Here is an 18,817-nt window from a genome sequence, read left to right on the forward strand (position 1 = left end):
AAAGTTGAACTCGTTCGTATCTTATCTATTAGGCCACATAATCTGAATCATCCTAGGTCAAACATGCAACCAAGTTAAATCCACATATGCAAAGAAGCACAGGACAAGGAAGGAGGAAAGTCTACAGTGGCAATGAGAGTGCTGATGAAGTTCAGTTCTTTACATCTGAGACATCAAACTGCTTATCAGTAAAAATTAAGAAACAGTGGTCATCTTTTCACCACTTACCTATGCCTAATTTAGCAATTTTATTAGATGTGGCCTCTTTTAAGTGTATTACTAAGCATAAAAGGCAACTCATCTCTTTTGCGTCCTCTGGGTCTCTGTCAAGTCCATTGAGAAACAAAGACATATAGAAAATGTCCACCCAGCCTATCTAGATACTCATGTCAAGATGGTACAAGCCAGAAGCTCTCTCTGTCCATACAAAGGGAACCTCTGCAATTTAAGCAGGTGTATACCTTGTAGACAAGTAAAATGTAGTGAGATTAACTTCAATCCCTTAGCAAACAACCAGAATATGGCCCTCCGTCCCCATTTATGTATACGAAACATAAGGGATAAAGTAGCTGTTCTAGCAAAGCTGAGAAAATACTGAATTTTTCCTCACTCCCGTGCCATGTCTCTAGTCACTAAGCCACATTGTTTCTCTAAAGGTTTTGTACTTCTGGAAATTTACTATTTCTAGATAATGGTTCCCAAGTAGTTGTTTAATTAAAGCCCCCATGTAACCAATTTTATTCCAGAATTCTGGAATACCTATTCTGGTAAATTCTGAAGTGTCAAGAAGCCCTAAGGCATGCAAAGAGAAGTGTAAGCCTGTCTCAATGAGAAACTGTTAAAAGGAAGGTGAAAATAATAGGAAACTTGTGTACATTGGTAAATGGCAATGAGAGTGTTGCTGGTAGCATCATTTTAAATCATTTTGGCACACAAACAACTAGAGCTGTCGAACTAGTTTGGAGGGGAAAAGAAGGATTGAATTAATTCAGTTTCTTTTTAGATTCACACATGGGCTTCAAGGTCACAATTTAGTCAGTATTTGAATTCACACTGCAAATAATATGTATGAGGCATCTTGGTCTCAAGTCTATGAGCTGTTCGTTGTATGTTTGACATGTGAAAATCGTGCTGGGCTAATTAGCTTTGATTAGACATAGTTTATGATGTGTTAACTTTTTTGCATTGATTGGATTAATTTAGTTCTTAGAAACACATGCTATATGTGAAAAAATTATTTTCAGATAACTCTGCCACAAATATGCTCTAACAGTTACTGGAAATCTTTTGTTTGTACAAACTTTGCCTCAATGAACTTACAGGTTAAACTGCATGTAAAAAAAAAAAAAAATAATACTAGGCACAGCAAAAGAATATGTATAGCATTTTATTTGAGCAAATAGTCAATGGTTTGTAGACTACCCCAGCACTGTTCACTACTGGGTTCGTTAGCTGTTTCCACTAATTTTGTAATCTTTGTTCTTGGTACTGAGAACTTATTAATGCATGTTCAGCTACAGTAAAGTCAATGAGATTGCTTGTGACTGAGAACACCAGTGGGAGGGCTATCCCAGCTATCACTGCAGTTTAGAAGAGTCAGGCTGCATTTTGATTACACCCTCCACACTCACCTCTCATACCCCCTACTTCAGAAACATGGGCTTCTTGTGGTCCTACTGCTGCCAGCCTGAATTCCAAGCATCCTCTGCTCACACACCAGCTCCATCACATACACATTCAGCCACACTCACCTTCAGCTTCAATCACTCCCTCTTCCCTCCTCTAACATGTACGCCCTCAGACACTTTCACATTCGGTTATATACCCAACTCCTGGCACTCACATTCAGTTATGTTCAGAGTGTTACACCCACACTTAATTACAATCACACCCTCACACTCCCCACTCAGTTACACCACCAGTGCTGCCCACCTACCCCCTACACTCAATTATAGTCACATGTGATTAAACCTGCAATTCTGCACCTACGGTATAATCCTTTACTGGCATTCGCATCCACTTATGCTCAATAGCTTTTGCTGGAATGCAAGTCTGCTCATCACATTCATGCACGCATAGAAACACCAGATTTCTTCTTTCATTCTGACAGTAGAGTGGTTTTTAGTTTTTGTTTCAATGACACAAAGAGCACCCACTTCTTATCAAGGAACAGAAAGACCTGCTGTTCCTATGGAATGTTGCCTTCTCAGAAAATCACATTGGATCCTTATTTTATACCTCCAGAGGAATATATACTGCTGTTTATTTTGTTTTAATACCTAATAGGAATTAAAATCAACCTTCCATTTCACAAAATGCTGGGCACCTGAAACAAAAGACAGTTCCTAACCTAAAGAGATTAAAGCTATATCTCTCTTTCAGCCAGAGAAAGTGACAGAGTTTCATATGGAGGAATATGAAGGTCACCTACAAATCCCCTGTTGCATCTATGGAAATGTTATGAAAGCAAATTACAGATATTCCCTAACACATGGCCAACCAGTCATCACTGCAGTGACTTGCTGTCCAAGCAGTTAACAGTCATCTGAGATAACCTGTGTAGTCTCTTCTGCACAATCCAGTGGACATCTTTGCAGTTTGGTAATGGGATGCGCATGTGACATCCATCTCCTAAAGTCAGCAAAAAGGTTGTTTTCACCAGATGTATTGAAACACCAGGAACACCAACCATAGTCACAAATATTAATAAAAGATCAAAAAGAAAGGAGGAGAGAAAAAAGATTTTGTGTAGACACTTTAGAGGCATAAACAGGACAAGCATCATATGTACCAATCCATCTGCACCCACATGCACAGACATTTTTTCTAGTATTTAAAACCCACAGTCAGTCTTAACCAGACTTCAGAAGAGGCTCTGATAATCTGAAGTAATTTCTAAAGAACGTTTTGATTTAGAAAGATAAAGCAAAGCTCTGACTAGGAAGCCAAATTTCCAGTCAGAGACTTGAACTTGGTTTTTATTAATCAAGGTACGAAATCATAAAATCCCAATGAAATTCACACCAGTTCTAGAAGGCTGGGGGAAGGAGGGAGGGAAGGAATAAAAAAAATAAAACAAAATAAATAATTAAATATATAAATAATTGTAAATAGTGAATAAATTAATAAATTATACAATAAAATAATAAAATAAAACCAACAAAACTAGCCAAACCTAAAAAAAGCCCTGCAGGATGAGACAGAGCCTATGGATAAGTGCCTGCCACCACAATAGGATACACATGGCCTGTTCAAAGATGCCTTTGCAGGGAGCCAGGCCACAAATAAAACAAAACATGTGGTGTGGGGCTGAATTGGCCACTTTTTTATTAAATAAACAATTGATCCAAATACAGCAACTTTAAATCACTTAGGAGGTCTTTGTTGATGCTGACCAGAACTAATACATGCAGACAACCTGCATTTGGTCTTATAATTATCATTCCCTGCACAGCTACCATGCATCAGAAATCCCACTTCTGTGTGTCTTGGGGAGGCAGGAGGGAAGATGAGAGAGAAAATATGAAGAAAATATGAAGAAACACAAACAAGAGGAACAATCTCTTTTCATCATCCAAGAGTCTTAGGTAGTGCCAAAGTCTCAACAGATACAAGCAATAAAGGGGGGACCAGTCCCGTTGTGGCACCCTATCTCCATGTGTTGTGCCCAATGTTGCATGCAGGGAGAAAATCAGGAGATATTTCACCACAGCAGCTGCCGTGATTAACAAAGATCAAAAGTGCAACTCAGGAAGAATATTTTGACCAAAAGTCTTGTAAAACTCTCCTATTCAAAGAGGGTGACGTTAGGGCCAGGCTGCCACAAATAATTTAGGTTCATGCCTTAGATCATTGTACCTGCAGTTACTTTTCTCCACTGTTCTTGGATGACTTTTGTAAGTTGGAGACCTTGTTCAGAACCTGTATTTTAACCACCTTAGAGAAGAAAACTTTTTTTTAAGAAAAAAAGACAGGCTCAATGTGACCACTCCATAGGACAATCTTTTGTATCCTACAAAAAAACAAAGAATTTGGGAAAATAGAATTTGATCCTAAATAACTGAAATAGCACATGTGAGTTTCTGTCATACATAAGGGAAAGATTAGGGCCAAAAAAAGAAAAGATCTAGGTTCACAAAAGCATGACAATGATGACAATAAGGATTACTATTACATCATTTGTTACTAATAGTTGTATAAGAGGTGTATCCTTTTCAGCTGGTGGGTAATCAGTCGGTGTCTTGAGATGAAGTTGGTGTCAAACTACAAAAAATGCCTTCAGCATAGTAGTTTTCTGGAGACTTGATCCTGATGGACCAGTCCCAGCCCTGAGGGTCCTTCAGGATCTCAGCAGAGTTCTTGCAGAACCGTTTGCATCCCAGTGCTCAGTTAACCTTCTCTTAGCAGTGTTTTTGTGGATTTACATCCAAAAAGATCCAGGTCTGATGTCTGTGGAGGCTTATTTCCTACTGAGTACAGGAAGGAAGAAAAAGCAAGCAGGACAAACTGTATCATTATTAAAACTGAAATAATAATCAGGATAAAACAGAAATAAACTTTACAGTAAAAAGATTACAATTAAGATTTTGGGTTTACACCTCTTTAATGGTGTCCTGGGTTTAGCTAAACCCAGGACAAATGGCTTGTGGGAAAATAGTAATAATGCCAACAATAAATACAGGAGCAACAAAAATGTGGGTTTCCAATGCCTGTGCCCACAGTGAGAATAAAAAATGCAAAGCCTGGGCCACCTTGCCTTTAATTTCCTAACTGCTGTTTTGTAAGGCTGTGTCATGCTTCTCAGTTCAAACACGCTTTGGCTTTTTATTATTCATGGACCTTTTTCTCAGTCAGTGGTGCTGAATAATAAAACAGCCCAGGATCAAATGGGCCAATTCTCCACGCCTGACACCAACTGCTACTGTTCGCTGGGCTCTGCCAAGCGTTGCCTCTGATAATGAGTGGGATTTGGTTAAACAGTAAATTAATGAATAATGAAATATCCAGGTTGATCAGTTAGAGAGCACGCTTGCTTTGCCTCCGGCCAAACGCTCGGGGCAGAAATTACTCTCAGACGGCACTTGCCTGTGTGTTGGGCTGGATAACTATTTTACAGCCTATTGCCTGGCAGGATGTTGGAAAGGGGAGGTCGGGAAGCAAAGCAAGCAGGGCAAGGCCTTCACCTCACACACACCCTCCTGTCAGAGAGGGGAAGGGGTGGGTTCGGGGCCGTGCAGACCCGTGGAGGGCTGAAGGGATTGGGCATGAGATGGAGGCGAAGATGAACTCCCTCCCAGGTCTTACTCTCTCCTCTCCATCTCCATCTCCTTCTCCCTCCCTCTCTCTCTTTCTTTCTCTCTTCTTCTGTCCCAGCTTGAACAGGGGATTACCTTAACCCTGGGGTTAACCCAGCTGTTCTGCCCTCCGGTATCAGCTGTCTATTCTTGCCTTGTCCGAGCAAGAGTCTGAGCGGAGGCCATCCCTCCTGGCAGGGGTTGTAGCCCAGAATGTAAAAAGACTCTCCCGGAGTCCTGTGTCAGGTGGCTTTGGCAAGTAAAGGAGCTTGTTGAAAGGCTGCCTGCTCGGGATGGGGCAACGGCACATCAAGAGAGATGGAGAAAGACATGCAGCAAGCAGAAAGTAGTCCTGTAGCTTTCATTTGCTGCACCGGGAGAGATAAGTAGCTGTAAAATATTTCCCGCAGGTCAGTAACACAAGTACGCATATGTATACACACACACGCACGATTTCTGCAGCCAGAGGAGGGGGTAAAGCCCTACTTGGCTTTTCACAGCCGTCCTCCAGAACTGCAAACCCTCAGCCCAGTGTGGGGTTTAGGAGTAGAGGGTATTGCACTGGTGAGAAACCTGCTATACTTATCTCCTTTTGTCCAGAAGAGAAGCTGTCTGTAACCGAACTTGTGGGTTGTGGGGTTTTTTTTGGTGGTTTGATTTGTTATTTTTTTGTTTATTTGTTGGGGGTTTTAATTATTATTTAGTTATGATTATTATTTACAACTTTCCAGGCAAGCCCCGACTTCCCAAGCCAGAGGAAGGGCGGGAGGAGTGGGTGTAAAATAATACTTTATATTTTTGAAAAGGTCGCGGCTCAGTTACTTTCGCTCGTCTCAAGTCACTCCTAAGTTAAAGTTTAAAGAAACCTTTGAAGCGTGAGGAGGAAAAAGGAGGTCCCTGCTCCGCCCCGGCCTCCCCCGGCAGCTGCTGGGCAGGAAAACTCTCCAGCAAGGTTCCAGCACAAGAAGACTGGAGGGCTTTAAGCCATAATCTCCTTCACTTTCTCAGCCTTCTTCACTCAGCAATCTGAATTCAGAGTGTTTTGTGAGGACGAACAGCGGCTCTCTGGGGCAGGGTAAAAGATTTATTCATCAAACAAAATCATCTCCCCCATTCACCGCCGCATGTTCTTATTAAATCCAGAACTTTTCGTTTTAAAATATTCCAACTCGTTCCTTCCTGCTTCAGTTACACCAATTTGAGATAGATTTTTTTTTTAAATCAGCCTTTTTCCGTGAAAAGCATTTTTCCGAAAAATTGAGATTTTTTTTCACACCCTTCCCATTGTTGCCAGTTATTGTACTGTGATTTTTCTATACAGAATTGGAAACAGGCTCCCTTTTTCCCATCCAGAACAGGATCTGCTCTGTACTGAAATAAAGCAGAGTATATAGGAGATCGGGGCTTTCTCTCACCCCGATCACTGCTCACAGTTTTAGGCAAGTGCTGCAGGCAGCTTTCCCTTAAATCACCGGGAATTCTGTAGGAGCAAAGGATGCTCCGTGCACTAAGATAAACTATTGTTAGCTCTGGTTTCAGGAAGCAAAAGATCTCCCCCTGATACCTTGATGGATTTTTACAGGGAGGAGAAAAGTCCACACGCATTTCATCCACCTTAGCGTTTTAAGCTAGTGAAAAAAAAAAAAAAAAAAAAAATCCCTGCAATTGCAAGTGTACCGAATGGTCTTTGTAAATCTCAACAAGGACTGCTTTATCACCGGGAAGAATCAAACGTTTTCTGCTCTAAAGGAGGTATTCCTCTCGACCTGAGGGCAGCATCCTCGTCGCGTGTTCTCAAAAGATGACAGCGATACCGCTCACAAGGCTTTTTATTTAACAGTATTAATAATGCCCGGTACCACATTGCTTTGCAATTGCCATGTATTAAATCCTCCCTTCCCCCTCCCCCCCCTTTCCTTTTTCGGGGGGGAGGGGGGGCAGGGGGTTCCTTTGCCCCCTTCCGAGCAGACTTGGGGCAGAGGTGGAGTAAAAGGATTATTGTCACTGCAAATTCGGGTGAGAAATACACACGCAAACACATGCACACCCCTTTCGTTTAGTGTTGTTTAGAGGAAGCTCCAAAGTAATTGCGGTGATTTTGTAATTGCGTGAGATTTTGTTCTTTTTTCTGTCTTTATAGTAAGGACAGACTATAGAGACTCTTTTAACTCCTAAATTTCCAGAGATTTCCTTCTTATTCCTCCTCCCCTCCCTCTTAAGGAGCATTCAGAGGTAGAAGGGTGACTTGCTGGAAGGGAAATCGGGGCAGCCCTTCAATGGCTGCCCCGGACCGGCCCTTTTCACCAGCTGGAGTCTACTTCAAGGGTTTCATTCCGAAGAGAAAAAAGAGGATAATTTCTTTTCCCCCTTCACTCCTAAAAGTCAGTAGTGGTGCGTGAATGAGACTGACTCCGAGTGGGGAGGCGAAGCTACACACAGTTGTGACATGAGATGTAACACAACGTCCTGGTACAGCTGTGCACACACAAACACACGTCCATCTACAGGGAAAAATGTGTGTGGATGCCTGTTTACGAGAGAGACAAGACCAAACAAAGGAATCCAGTGACGAATATATTGGTACTGGGATTATTTAAGACATTTTACTAGTTCCATCATAGGGACACCAGATGTTATTTATGAGGTCTCATATAAATGTGGGCCATACCATGCAGGTGGGGAGGGAAAAGGAGGGGGGAGAAGTAAAACCAAGAAAGGAAGAATGGAGTTCACCCCAAAGGGATGAAAGACAAAAATGATGTTTATGACTTTATAAATCACGGTGAAGTTTTATAATGGAAACTTGAACTATCTAGAGTTTAAAAAAGAGAATGGGACAAGGCAGGAGAGAAACTCCCTGCTGGTCGTGGCTGGGAGAGCAGATTCTAACATAGGACCGGTGGGGTAGGTAAGTCCTGATGAGCTGATGACAGCTGCTATTCGTCTGTATTTAACTGTAGCTAAGGAAGAAGCTAAGAGAGAAGGACTAGGAGAGACGAGAGAGAAAACACAGAAGAGAGAAAGGAAGGAAGAAGGGAGGAAAGAAGGGAGGACTGCCGTGGAGTAATGAAGTGCAGGAGCGTCTCCCGGGACGCTCTGTTCCAGCCCCGCTGGGTGGGGGGAGGGGAGAAGGGCAGGGCACTCAGAGAGCCTCTTAAGCAGCTACCTGCTCTCTATTCTAAGTATACATTCATATGTGCTCTGAATGTGCAACCCTGACACTGTCGCCTGGAGCCTAGGAAACTCGGGGGAGCCCTTCCTCTTCTCGTCAGGTGCTACTTTAAAGGGAGACCTCGAGTTCCACCAGCGGGTGCTTCTGCTGAGTTATACAAGAGCTTTCCTTAGTGTTTGGTCTGTTGGGAGGGTTTTTTTTAATCCCCTTTATACATAAGTGTTGCACAGATCTCGGACAACAGAGAACCTTCCCGACCCCCACCTCGTGCCCCCCAAAACCCTCTCAGAGTCCGCTGGGAACTGCAAGAGCTGTTTTGGAAGGTTTCATGCAAAACACATGCTCTACTAAAAATCCTAGAGTGAGTGTGATTAAAACCAAAAGAAACAAAACAAACTAAAACAGCCTGGCATGCAGCCTGGCTTTTGGAAATCCGCTCCAGTGCCGCTGGTGCTCCCAGCACTCCCCGCTCGAGGGCATCCCGAACCCCGCACCCGCCCGCGGCTTTGGGGTCCCCACTTCGCGCACTGCAAAGCCCCCGTACAAAGGAGGAAAGGGGAAGTGGCTGGAGAATGGGGTGTGGGGATTGGTGGAATTCCCTTTTCTCCTTTGCTCGAAGCTCCGCTGCTGCCCCACCTCTGTTTTCCCCTGCTCGGACCCCGGGGGCTGCTGGCCCCCACCATCCCCCCTCTCCCCTCCCCCCCCCCCGCTTCCTCCATTCTGGACCCCCCAATCTTGCTCCGGGCGTTTTTGCCAACACACCACAAGGAAAAAGTAGGTCACGGCTGAGTCCAAGCCTGGCTGAAGCTGAGACAGCCAAGCCACGAACCTTCCCCATAAACCAGACTTTGGGGTCGTCATTTGCAGTGTTTTGGTTTGGTTTTTATTATCGTTATTATTATGATTTATTTTGGACACCTTGGGCGATCAGCTGAGACGGCTCCCGTAGTCCAAGCTGGAAGGAGAGGGAGAAGGGAGGTAGTTTGGGAGATGGAGGTGGGGATGAATTTCTATTTTGTTAAGTCCCCACCCCCTCCAAGAGAAATATTAAGTTGTAAAAAACGATTCACCGCCTGTTACCGGTCCTGCATCTCTCCCCCTGCCCTCTTAAACCACCTCTCTCCCAAAAAACTGACAGATAAAACCCTACCCAAACAAGTCTCCAGAGCGGGTATTTCACTCAAATAGTTCACGGCAGTAAAAGCGATTCTTTAAACCGGTTTCCAGCCTCAGGGCTGTCAGTTAGAGCACCACACGTGGGTGTTTGTTTTCAGGGTGACTGTGCCGAGGGTTAAATTTACAGTCCTCTCCAGCCTCCAATTTACAGGTAAATATATACGTATATAAAATATAATATAAGGAAAATATTGTGTATAATAATATATAATATAATGTATATTATATATTATGTAGATTGTATAGTAAATCTCATGTATAATCTATTATCTGTTATACATAGTAATATGTAGCATATTAGACATACAAAATATATATGAGAACACTGACAATATAAATCCTGAGGCCCTAATCTGCCCCCCTCTTCCTACATCCAACCACAGGATAAATCCCGAGTCACTCTGGAATGGCTCCAGGTCAGCCCTGGGGATTCGGATCCCGAAGAAGCAGCTCTTTTTCAGGACCATCCATTACAAACCGAAACAAAACCGATTTGGGAATGGAGGGGAAGGGGGGGAGCAAGGGAGTTGGAAGAAGAAGGTGTTTGGGGTTGAATATTTCCTTTTGCTAATTACTGATGCTGCAGCTGTAGAACTAAGGTAGAAAACAATCCTGCATTGTGAATATGACCATCACTCCCAATGCGTATATAAGAGTATATATGTAAGAGTATATGTCTGTATGTATGTACACACATCCACATATACATAAATGAAAAGTACAGTAATACAGGAGGGGGAAGAGGAAGAGGGGGAGAGTTTTCTGATATTGAAATCTTACAGAAAATGTTCTTTTAATGGCTAATAATTTGAAAAGAAAAAGATTTAGTCCTAATTCAGCTGGTAAAAGCAAAATGAAGCAAAAGTTCATATGAACATGACATGAGGTTTATTGTAGGTCTGCTTAGAATGAGGAGGTAAGAGTGGTAAAAATATGGACACTTTTGAGTCAGATAGAAATAAAATACCCACATTTCTGAGAAGCAATATTTATTGTCTTTTTTTTTGTCTTTTTTTTTTTTTTTTTTAATGTCGAGACATGTCCTGAATTTCCCCAAAGCCTAGACTGGGAAAATAAAGACTTCTTGGTGTTATAAGTAAATCCGTCTGCAGAATTGAAGCAGCACCAACATTCAAAAAAACTGAAGAGGAAAATACAACAAAACACAACAATCTCTTTTTCTTTTATTCTTATTCTTATTATTTATGTAAATCAGGTCATCACTGGACAAGAAACCAATTTCTACCCATTACCATAACAGCTTGTCTATAAAGAACAGAAAAGATTCAGATAGGATACTATCTAGTCAAGCGGGATTTTTTTTTTTTTTTGTTGGTTTTGTTTTTTTTCTTTTTTGTTTTTTTTTAATTATTTATTTTACTTTTTGTTTTAAATTCCCCCACCCATTCACAGAGGTATAGATTCACAGATAAATAACCCAAAAACTACTTGCTCGCCATATTTACACATTCCCATTAAATTAAGCATAAATAAATATATACAAACTCAATACTGAATGCCTCTCCACATTTCTTCTCAGGAAGAGTCGATAAACTGATATTTCTCACTGCATGGTCAGATTTTTCAAGAAGAGGAGGTGAAAGGGATCATTTGGGGCATAAAAGGAGAATTATTAGTTTTTTCTTTTATCTTTCCAGTTTCTCACTCTCTTTTTCAAAGCTTTGTATTTGTTTGGGGTTTTTTTTTTCCTTTATTTCTTGCTAGCACACAATGTTTCATCTCTCTCAAAATGTTCAGGCATTTGCCAGTGTGTTTGGGGATATATGCTTTTATTTTCTCCCTTTGTATAAGAAAATATACTATTTGTAAAAAGCTTACAGCCTCTCACACACAGGGAAGATGAAGGGGAGCAGGAGTTTGGCCGGATCAATCTGGCAATGCTTGTGGCAGCTGAAATAAGCACCAAATTCTCCAAGAAACATGTTAAAACAGAGCCAAATAAGTCTGCGTGATAAACTGGTCAGAAAGGGATGAGCAGGGGAAGTCAATAAGCCCTTTGGGCATAGCTAAAGGTCTTAAAACCATCCTTCCCCCTCTCCCTCCCAATCCCAAATGTAAATTTAGGGATTTTTGGGAGAGGTTGGTCTGGGATGCAAAGGGACTTAAAACAGCTTCTCACAGAGAATTTCTATTAGGTGGGACAAGACACAACCCGATCTTAAAGAAATTATCGGGTTGTAAAAGGATTCCCATAAAATTGGCTTCTTGTTTCCTTCACATCTTGTGTGAATACCAACCAGGCGAATAAAAAAAAGTCAGGGAGAGTACAAAAACAAAGACCTTCCTAACAGAAAACAAAGAATTGTTATTAAAAAAAAAACAAAAAAACTAAGAATGAAATAAAATTTACAGTAACCCACCTGTTTGGTTTGAAAACAAACTTTTCACGGTCTCTCCTCAGATATTTCCCTTGAGTTAAAAAGCAAAGCTGCCGTGTTAATCCTCCTGTTTATTGATTTATGATCCCAAGGAAACCAAATCTTTTAATAACTCAGTTACCAGATAAACGTCTGAGGTGCCTAGCCTGACAAGTATTGGGGCTGGCAAAGTGGAGGGGAGCAGGAAAATGTTTTCCAGTGGGAGACTGAGTTTTGTTTTGAGGGGACCTCAGTCCCCTCGAAATGGTAGGAGCCACTGAGAAATGGGCAATTCCCTCAGGGACCAGCAGTAGGCTAGGGGGAAGAACAGAGATGAATATACTCCTATGCCATGTTTTCTTCCTGTTTACATTTAAATCAGAAACCTTGTGGGGTTTTTTCTGCATACTCTGAGGGACAAGTCATGGATATCCAACTGAAATCAATGGGGATTTTACATTTGACTTTATTTCACCTGAGCAAAGCACAGCCTGGCATTTTGAATGGTGTTTAGAAGGCACAAAGGGCAAATCCAAAGTTGCCAGGAGTCAAGTGAAACTCTTCCCTCAGCCTTCTCAAGGTTTAGGTCCTGGTGCAGGTGACCAACCTGTGTCTAAGGCAGATTTCAGCAGCGTTATCAGGTGCTCACACATGCATGTGCAGGTCTTTCCACAAGAAGTTGCAAGTGCGTCCCTCTTCTCATTAACCCACAGTGGTGGTGGGATACTGTCTTCTGCAGTTAAAAAGAGCATCCCCAACATCCACCCAAAAGATAGTGAAGGACCATTCCCAACCTCACTGCCAAAGCTTTCAGCTGGAAGATCTGGGTTGAGATGGAGCAGGTCCCCAGGTCCCTGCATGTACAACTAGGGAGGCAGAAGGCTGAGAGCTAACCTGAGGTCTCCTCACCCCCAGATACCCCACTGGGGTGGCTGGACCCACGTTCTTCTCACAAAGGTTTTTGCAGAGGGCAGGCAAAGCAACATTCAACGCTTTGTGCTCTGTTTCAGTAAACAGAATATTCCGGTTGGGTAGAGAAGGGAGATGTGCTTTCAGGTGGTGCCATTCATTTCTCCCCAGATACACACACATGCATATACCCCTTTCTTTCCCAGCACATCCCTGCTGAGGCATTCTCTGCACAGCAGCTTGGATTATCCTTCCCCAGGATCCTGCTGAAACTGTGTGTGATTGGCAATGGGTAGGCTTTGGAGGACCAGAGGCTGCCTGGGAGCAGCTTTTCAGTCTGGGCGTCCCCAGACTACCAGTGTGGGATCCATGAGATCTACATATCTCAGGAATCTACACTTTACGCAGTGACATCCGCAGGACATGCCACGTGTGAAACCCACTGCCATGGACCTGCTAGGGTTGAAGAATACTTCCAACACATCCCAGCAGCCCATGGAGAAGGCTGTCTGCCTCAGTTTCCCCCTTTTGTCACATGAGATTCCCTATAGCACTCTGCCCCAGAAGAACAAAAAGTAGATGAATGAGGAGCAGCTCCAAAGGGGTTAGGGCTCCTGGAGTCTGGAGGATTCCTGGGTTTCCATTGCCATATGTGTGCCCAACTCACAGGTAGGGAACAAGAGTCAAGAGACTTTTGCTTGCTGCACAAAGATTTGAAAAGCAGAGCAGGCCCTCAGCTGTAGTCATTTCTCAGGTAGCTAAGGGTACTGAGAGTGTCAATCAAAAGGCTCATTTGCCTTTTTGTTTTGAGAAAATATTGTTGGGGAATGTTGAGAGTACTGCTGAATTATTTGTCCCCCACCATCCACTTTGGAAGGTATGTAGAAACTAAAACAAGGCTAAGGCTTCTCTTTTGTTTCTCTGTCTGCCTTGTTTCGAGTTCAGGTGTGCCTGCTTGGGCTGGTGGGATTGGTTCCTGCAGCTTTGACAGGGATCCTAGGAGGAGGCCTGACCCCACTGGAATTTTACCATAAACTCCAGGAGATTTACCCACACTTAGTAACTGTCTGACATAAGCAAAAAGATGTGTTAGTGCGTGAACCCTACCCCACTGAGAAACACATATGCAATTACCCAATGTGGCAGAATCCGAACAGAAAATCAGATCCTTACACTTCAGCATCATTTTTACCATAGGAGACAAAGAAATGTATGTTAAAAAAAAAAAAGGGAAAGAAATCAGACTCCCTCTCTACCCCCCCAATCATATGCATAAGACATCCTGTCAGACACCAAACCACCAAGAAAAACATTGTCAGTAAGAAGTTTTTTTCCCCTACCACACCAACTTGTTCTAAAGCAAGAGTCACAAGACTTTTTTTTTTTTAAAGCTTTCTAAGAGAAACAGATTTTCTCAGACTGAGCTCAGAAATCAGGATATTCCCTGGCAAGCCCTCCCCACTCCCATCACGAGGAGCCAGCTCACATGGCAACCCATTCCTCCCTGGGTGCAAAACCCTAATGCCAAGCAAGCATGGTAACATTCGACACAGCTCTTATTTTCTTTGTGATATTACACCTTGATTTCAACTTATATTTTTATCTCATTCAAATTATTCCCTTTGAGCTTCTTTAAAGAAGTGCACCTACAGAATTCAGAAACAACTGGCTTTGATTTGAAAAAAAAAAAAAAAAAGAAAGAAAGAAAAGTATCAGAATATCAGAATTGTGGATTTTTTTTCTCTGTACCTGATATATTGTGTAGGGATCTCTAGTCCTCTTTGAAGAAGCTCATAAGCCAAGCGGGCAAAGCTTTAGGAAACAGAAGAAAATAAAATAGTGCATACACCTGAGAAAGAATTACATACTCATATCACTCATTTTTTGTTGTTGTTAACAGTTCTTTAAAAATGGGTGGAAGATATCTCTCACACACAGTACTCAAGGAAATTAAGGACTGAAACATTGGCATAGTTAGGAATATAAAACTCCCTAGAGAAAAAGAGGACATCTCAGAAAATTAAGAAATCAGATAGAGCTGACCTTAATTTCAAATTCTGCAACGCATTGTAGACAAAGCATTTTACCATCATAGACAAGTACTAAGTTACAAAGGTATGTTTGCATGCATGAATATGTGTGGCTATACACACATATTATATATATGTATATACCCATATATATCCATATATATATACAAACATACACAGGATACACACGCATCCCTACCAAGTTATGTGCGTGCATATACATATGCACATGCACACACATAGGTACACACGCGCCCATACACACCTGTAAACGCTGGCAATCTAAACAGAGAGTCTGTCTAGACCAGGAAAAAGAAAAAAGTTCTTGAAAAATAGAGTTAGATAATTCCGGTAAGCTACAATGACTTGAAATGTCCCATCTAATGACATCTAACCTTAAGATGCTGCCATGAATGCAGCTTGAACTGGCTGGGGTAGACGGCTTCATGAGAGGTCTGTGCGCTCACCTTCCTTCCTTTCCTAGTCTAGACAGAACCAGGGTGGTGAGATGAGATGGGAAGAGTTGAGGGGAATGAAACTATGGGTTTTCTCAGAAAGGAATGATCTGGAAGAACATGTTAGGTAGGGTGGAGACAAGATGTTCAGAAAAACAACAACAACAAACAAGATAAAAGAATAAAATAAAAGTAATAGCAAGACAGACCGTGCAGCTCAAGAAATCAAAGCACTGACACCAAAAATGTTTCTCCAATTTCTTCCAATAAGTTATTCATTTCTTTCTTTTATTATTATTATTAATTATTATTTTACTTCCCTCCCTCCAAATCATTATTTAAAAACTATAAAGGAACAGAAGTGGGGAAAAAATCCTGGTGGTTGTCTTCATATGTTCCTGGCAAGAGACTCTGAACCACTGGTCTTGCGCCATTGTGCTCCTCTGATCTTAAATTATTGTCTTTCTTTAATTATTATTATTTTTTATTATTATTCTTATTTTGTCCTACCTAATAGAATTCTTCCAAAGCCCAATCCAGTATTTTTAAAGCTAAAATTAAGACGGTTTTGTTTTAAAAGGTTATCTCTCTCTTTTCTCCTTTTTTTTTATTTTACTTTTTTCTTTTCCTTTCTTTCTTTCTTTCTCTTTATTTTTTCCTCTCCCTTTCTCTCATTTTCTGTGTTTCTCTTCCTTGTCTCCAGTTTTACTACCTGGTCCTTCGCCAGATGTGTGCCTGTTAGCAGTGTTGTTGTTCAAGAACATCTTGTCCATGCCTTTGAGAGCTTCAGTCAGGTAGTTTTGAAGGGCCGTGAGGGCAGCACAGATAGCGGGGGCCCCAAAGCCGTGAGTGATGAGGCTGAAGTGAGTCAAGCAGCTCTGAATGCCCGGTTCCAATATAGGGGTGGGCCGGCTGTTTCCAATGGGTGTCCTGTCCTGGGCCAAGAGATCTGTAAATTCTTTACAAAGTTGCCTGTACAGAAAAAAGAAAAAGAAAGGAAAAGAGAAAAGTGGTGGTTAGGCTCATCCCACACTTCTCCAAGACAACCAAGGTTGAAGGAAGGAGCAGGTTCAGGCAAAAGCTGATGCCAAGACCCAGGATAGGTCATTTTTGTCACCTTCCTTTGCCCTAGGACTGCTCAGGGACCAGCCACAGTGAGCCAGCATCTCCCTGCTCAGAATGATGTTCTTCAGGAGAAAGCTTTCTGCAATTGCAGGACAATATCAGGTCTGGAGATAGAATTCTCCCTGACAGCCACAAGGATGTTTCTGAAGCACTGTGTTGCTTCAAGGGTGCTTCTGAATCAGTTTGCTTGGTGGCTTTAGAAATAATTAGGACCAAAAAAAAAAGAGTTGTGCAATGGGTCTGCCAACCACGATCTTCCTGGAGGCCGGGCAGCTCCCACCAGTGCTGTTCTTGGAGGAAAGTACAGCTGTGCACCGAGAGCTACATACCACAGGGACACAGTGCAGGAAACGGCTAAAACAGAGTCACCTCCGAGACTCCTTTAGGCTGGGCCAACTTGCCAAAAGAGATCAGGACTCTGGGACTCTGTGCTGGCTTATTCATTGCATGAGGAGCAAAGCAAGCATGTCAAGTTTTATATCCGGGGGGTGACACCCCAATTAACACATCAGAGTTGACATCTGGCTCTTGTTTGTTTGCCTGCACCTTTGAAAACTCAGATTTGATTTTTCTACTGAATTCCCACCTATACACTTTCTTTTGCACTGCTCTGGTCCAAAAGGCCTTCAGGTCAACAGGTGCCCAGGCAATGCAGAAACCCTGAGGGCTGGTGGGGTTCCCAAAGGAATAATTTCTTTAAGACAGGTGTCTACCGAGGGACTGGAGAAAAAAGGGCCAGAATTTTTTTTTTTTTTAAAAAAAAGGAAAAAGGAAAAAAAGAAACCCTTAAAAAATACGTTCAGTTCTCATCCTCTGAAATTCTCTGAAATTCCCAGTGGGTTTAAGGTTTCAGAGGGTGTGGAAAGATAAAGGTCTGCTTCTATGTGTATTATCCATTAACAAAGTGCAAGAGAGGAAACTTTGAATTTGGAGAGCAAACAGTAATGAGTCCAACATTTTACATCTTCAAAGAGCAAAGCAGGGTCTGTGAGCAATTAAAGTTCTGGGACATTAATATCTTCTGACCCTGCAGAAAAGGGCAATCAAATTCCAATCACGTCTAAAAAACATCTGGACAAATTTGAGCAAATGATTTTTCAACCCTCTATATATTTCTCTAAATTACACTGTCATCGGAGGCAAGCCACATCCCAGAGCATGAAATACATCATGAGAGCTGTTTAGCCTGGTGTGTTTTTTTCTCTTTTTCTTTCCTTCCCCCCCCCCCCCCCCCCCCGCCTTTTTTTTTTTTTTTGCCGGGTAGACAAAGATGTGTGAAGACATATAGCACCCACCTCTGGGGACTCGAGCAAATTATGAAGCACCCAGTTAAGTAGCCTGGGAGGCACAGCCAAGTGTAAATCATCACATACAGCACAGCCACCAAGAAAGACCCAAGGGAGGGACATGGAATGGGGAAATCAAACCAAAGATCAACAGCAGTACATAGTGGGGGAGCCCTTAAATTTTTCATCTTTTTTTTTTTAATTATTCTTCTTATTATTTTTCATTAAACCCTATGCAAAAGACTTTGCAATTTGGTAGCAGACAAACGGGTGTGTGTAAGCAGCAGGAGGGGCAGACAGACACACTGAGGGAGCAAAATAGAAATTTTCTGCCCCCTTTCCATAAAGATCTTTTAACTGGCGGTGGTTTGGAAATTATGAGCAGGAGCAGGGATAGTCACCTATATCCTTCTCTAGGATGTGTTGGCAGAAACCCCACTGCAAATGGATGCAGGAGTTATAGGGTCTACCCTGCCCACAGGACCACGCAAGCATCCTTCCTCCCTGTAATCTGGGGACTGGAGCTTACTTAAGGACTGTAAAATGTCTCCTTTCAGAACGACCTCTGAGGAAGGGGTTAAGGAGGAAGGGAGGATTTGGTGGAGAGGCGGGACAGAAAGAGGATAGTTAACTAGCACTCACTTTGTAGCAAGCAGCATGTTTTTCCTGGAGTGGAGGTCGCTGGGGTCCGTGTGCTGTCTGTTCAAGTACTCAGAAACAGCTTTGGCTGGGAACTCGGTTTCGCAGATGTACCCAAAATCCCGGGCTAAATGAACGGCCTCACCTGGAGGAAAGGAGCGGGGCATTAGGTCAGGCACCGGTGGCAGCCGCCTCCTGCCCCCCGCTCCCCGGGGAGGTACCGGCCCTTCAGACCTCTAACACCCCTTGTGCCTTGGGGACAGGCACCAGGTACATGTTTTCCCTCCACAAGCCCTGTGTTGGGGGCTGAAATAAGACGATGGGACAGATTTTTCAGCTGATGAGATTTGGTT

At 42.5% G+C, this 18,817-nt stretch overlaps 1 protein-coding gene across 8 annotated transcripts in view; it reads right to left on the reverse strand.

The window, feature by feature from the left end:
• Positions 1 to 9,355: 9,355 nt before the first annotated feature.
• The window catches only part of TFAP2B (transcription factor AP-2 beta), a 33,622-nt gene continuing 24,160 nt past the window's right edge, over positions 9,356 to 18,817 (reverse strand). For 5 of the 8 annotated variants that reach the window (XM_057427655.1, XM_057427651.1, XM_057427653.1 and 2 more), the window contains 2 exons: positions 18,468 to 18,609; positions 15,661 to 16,386 (listed from right to left, as the gene is read on the reverse strand). In XM_057427655.1, the coding sequence (XP_057283638.1) occupies positions 16,086 to 16,386; positions 18,468 to 18,609 (443 nt within the window). In that variant the 3' untranslated portion in view covers positions 15,661 to 16,085. Of the gene's footprint in view, positions 9,422 to 10,810; positions 14,742 to 15,660; positions 16,387 to 18,467; positions 18,610 to 18,817 lie in introns of those variants that run through there. The other 3 variants (XM_057427650.1, XM_057427647.1, XM_057427649.1) reach the window with 2 other exon arrangements.

The sequence above is a fragment of the Pezoporus wallicus genome, unplaced genomic scaffold (assembly GCF_028554395.1).
Source record: "Pezoporus wallicus isolate ANWC-B61680 ecotype Strahan unplaced genomic scaffold, APGP_CSIRO_Pwel_v1 contig_6464, whole genome shotgun sequence".
Taxonomy (NCBI): Eukaryota; Metazoa; Chordata; class Aves; order Psittaciformes; family Psittacidae; genus Pezoporus; species Pezoporus wallicus.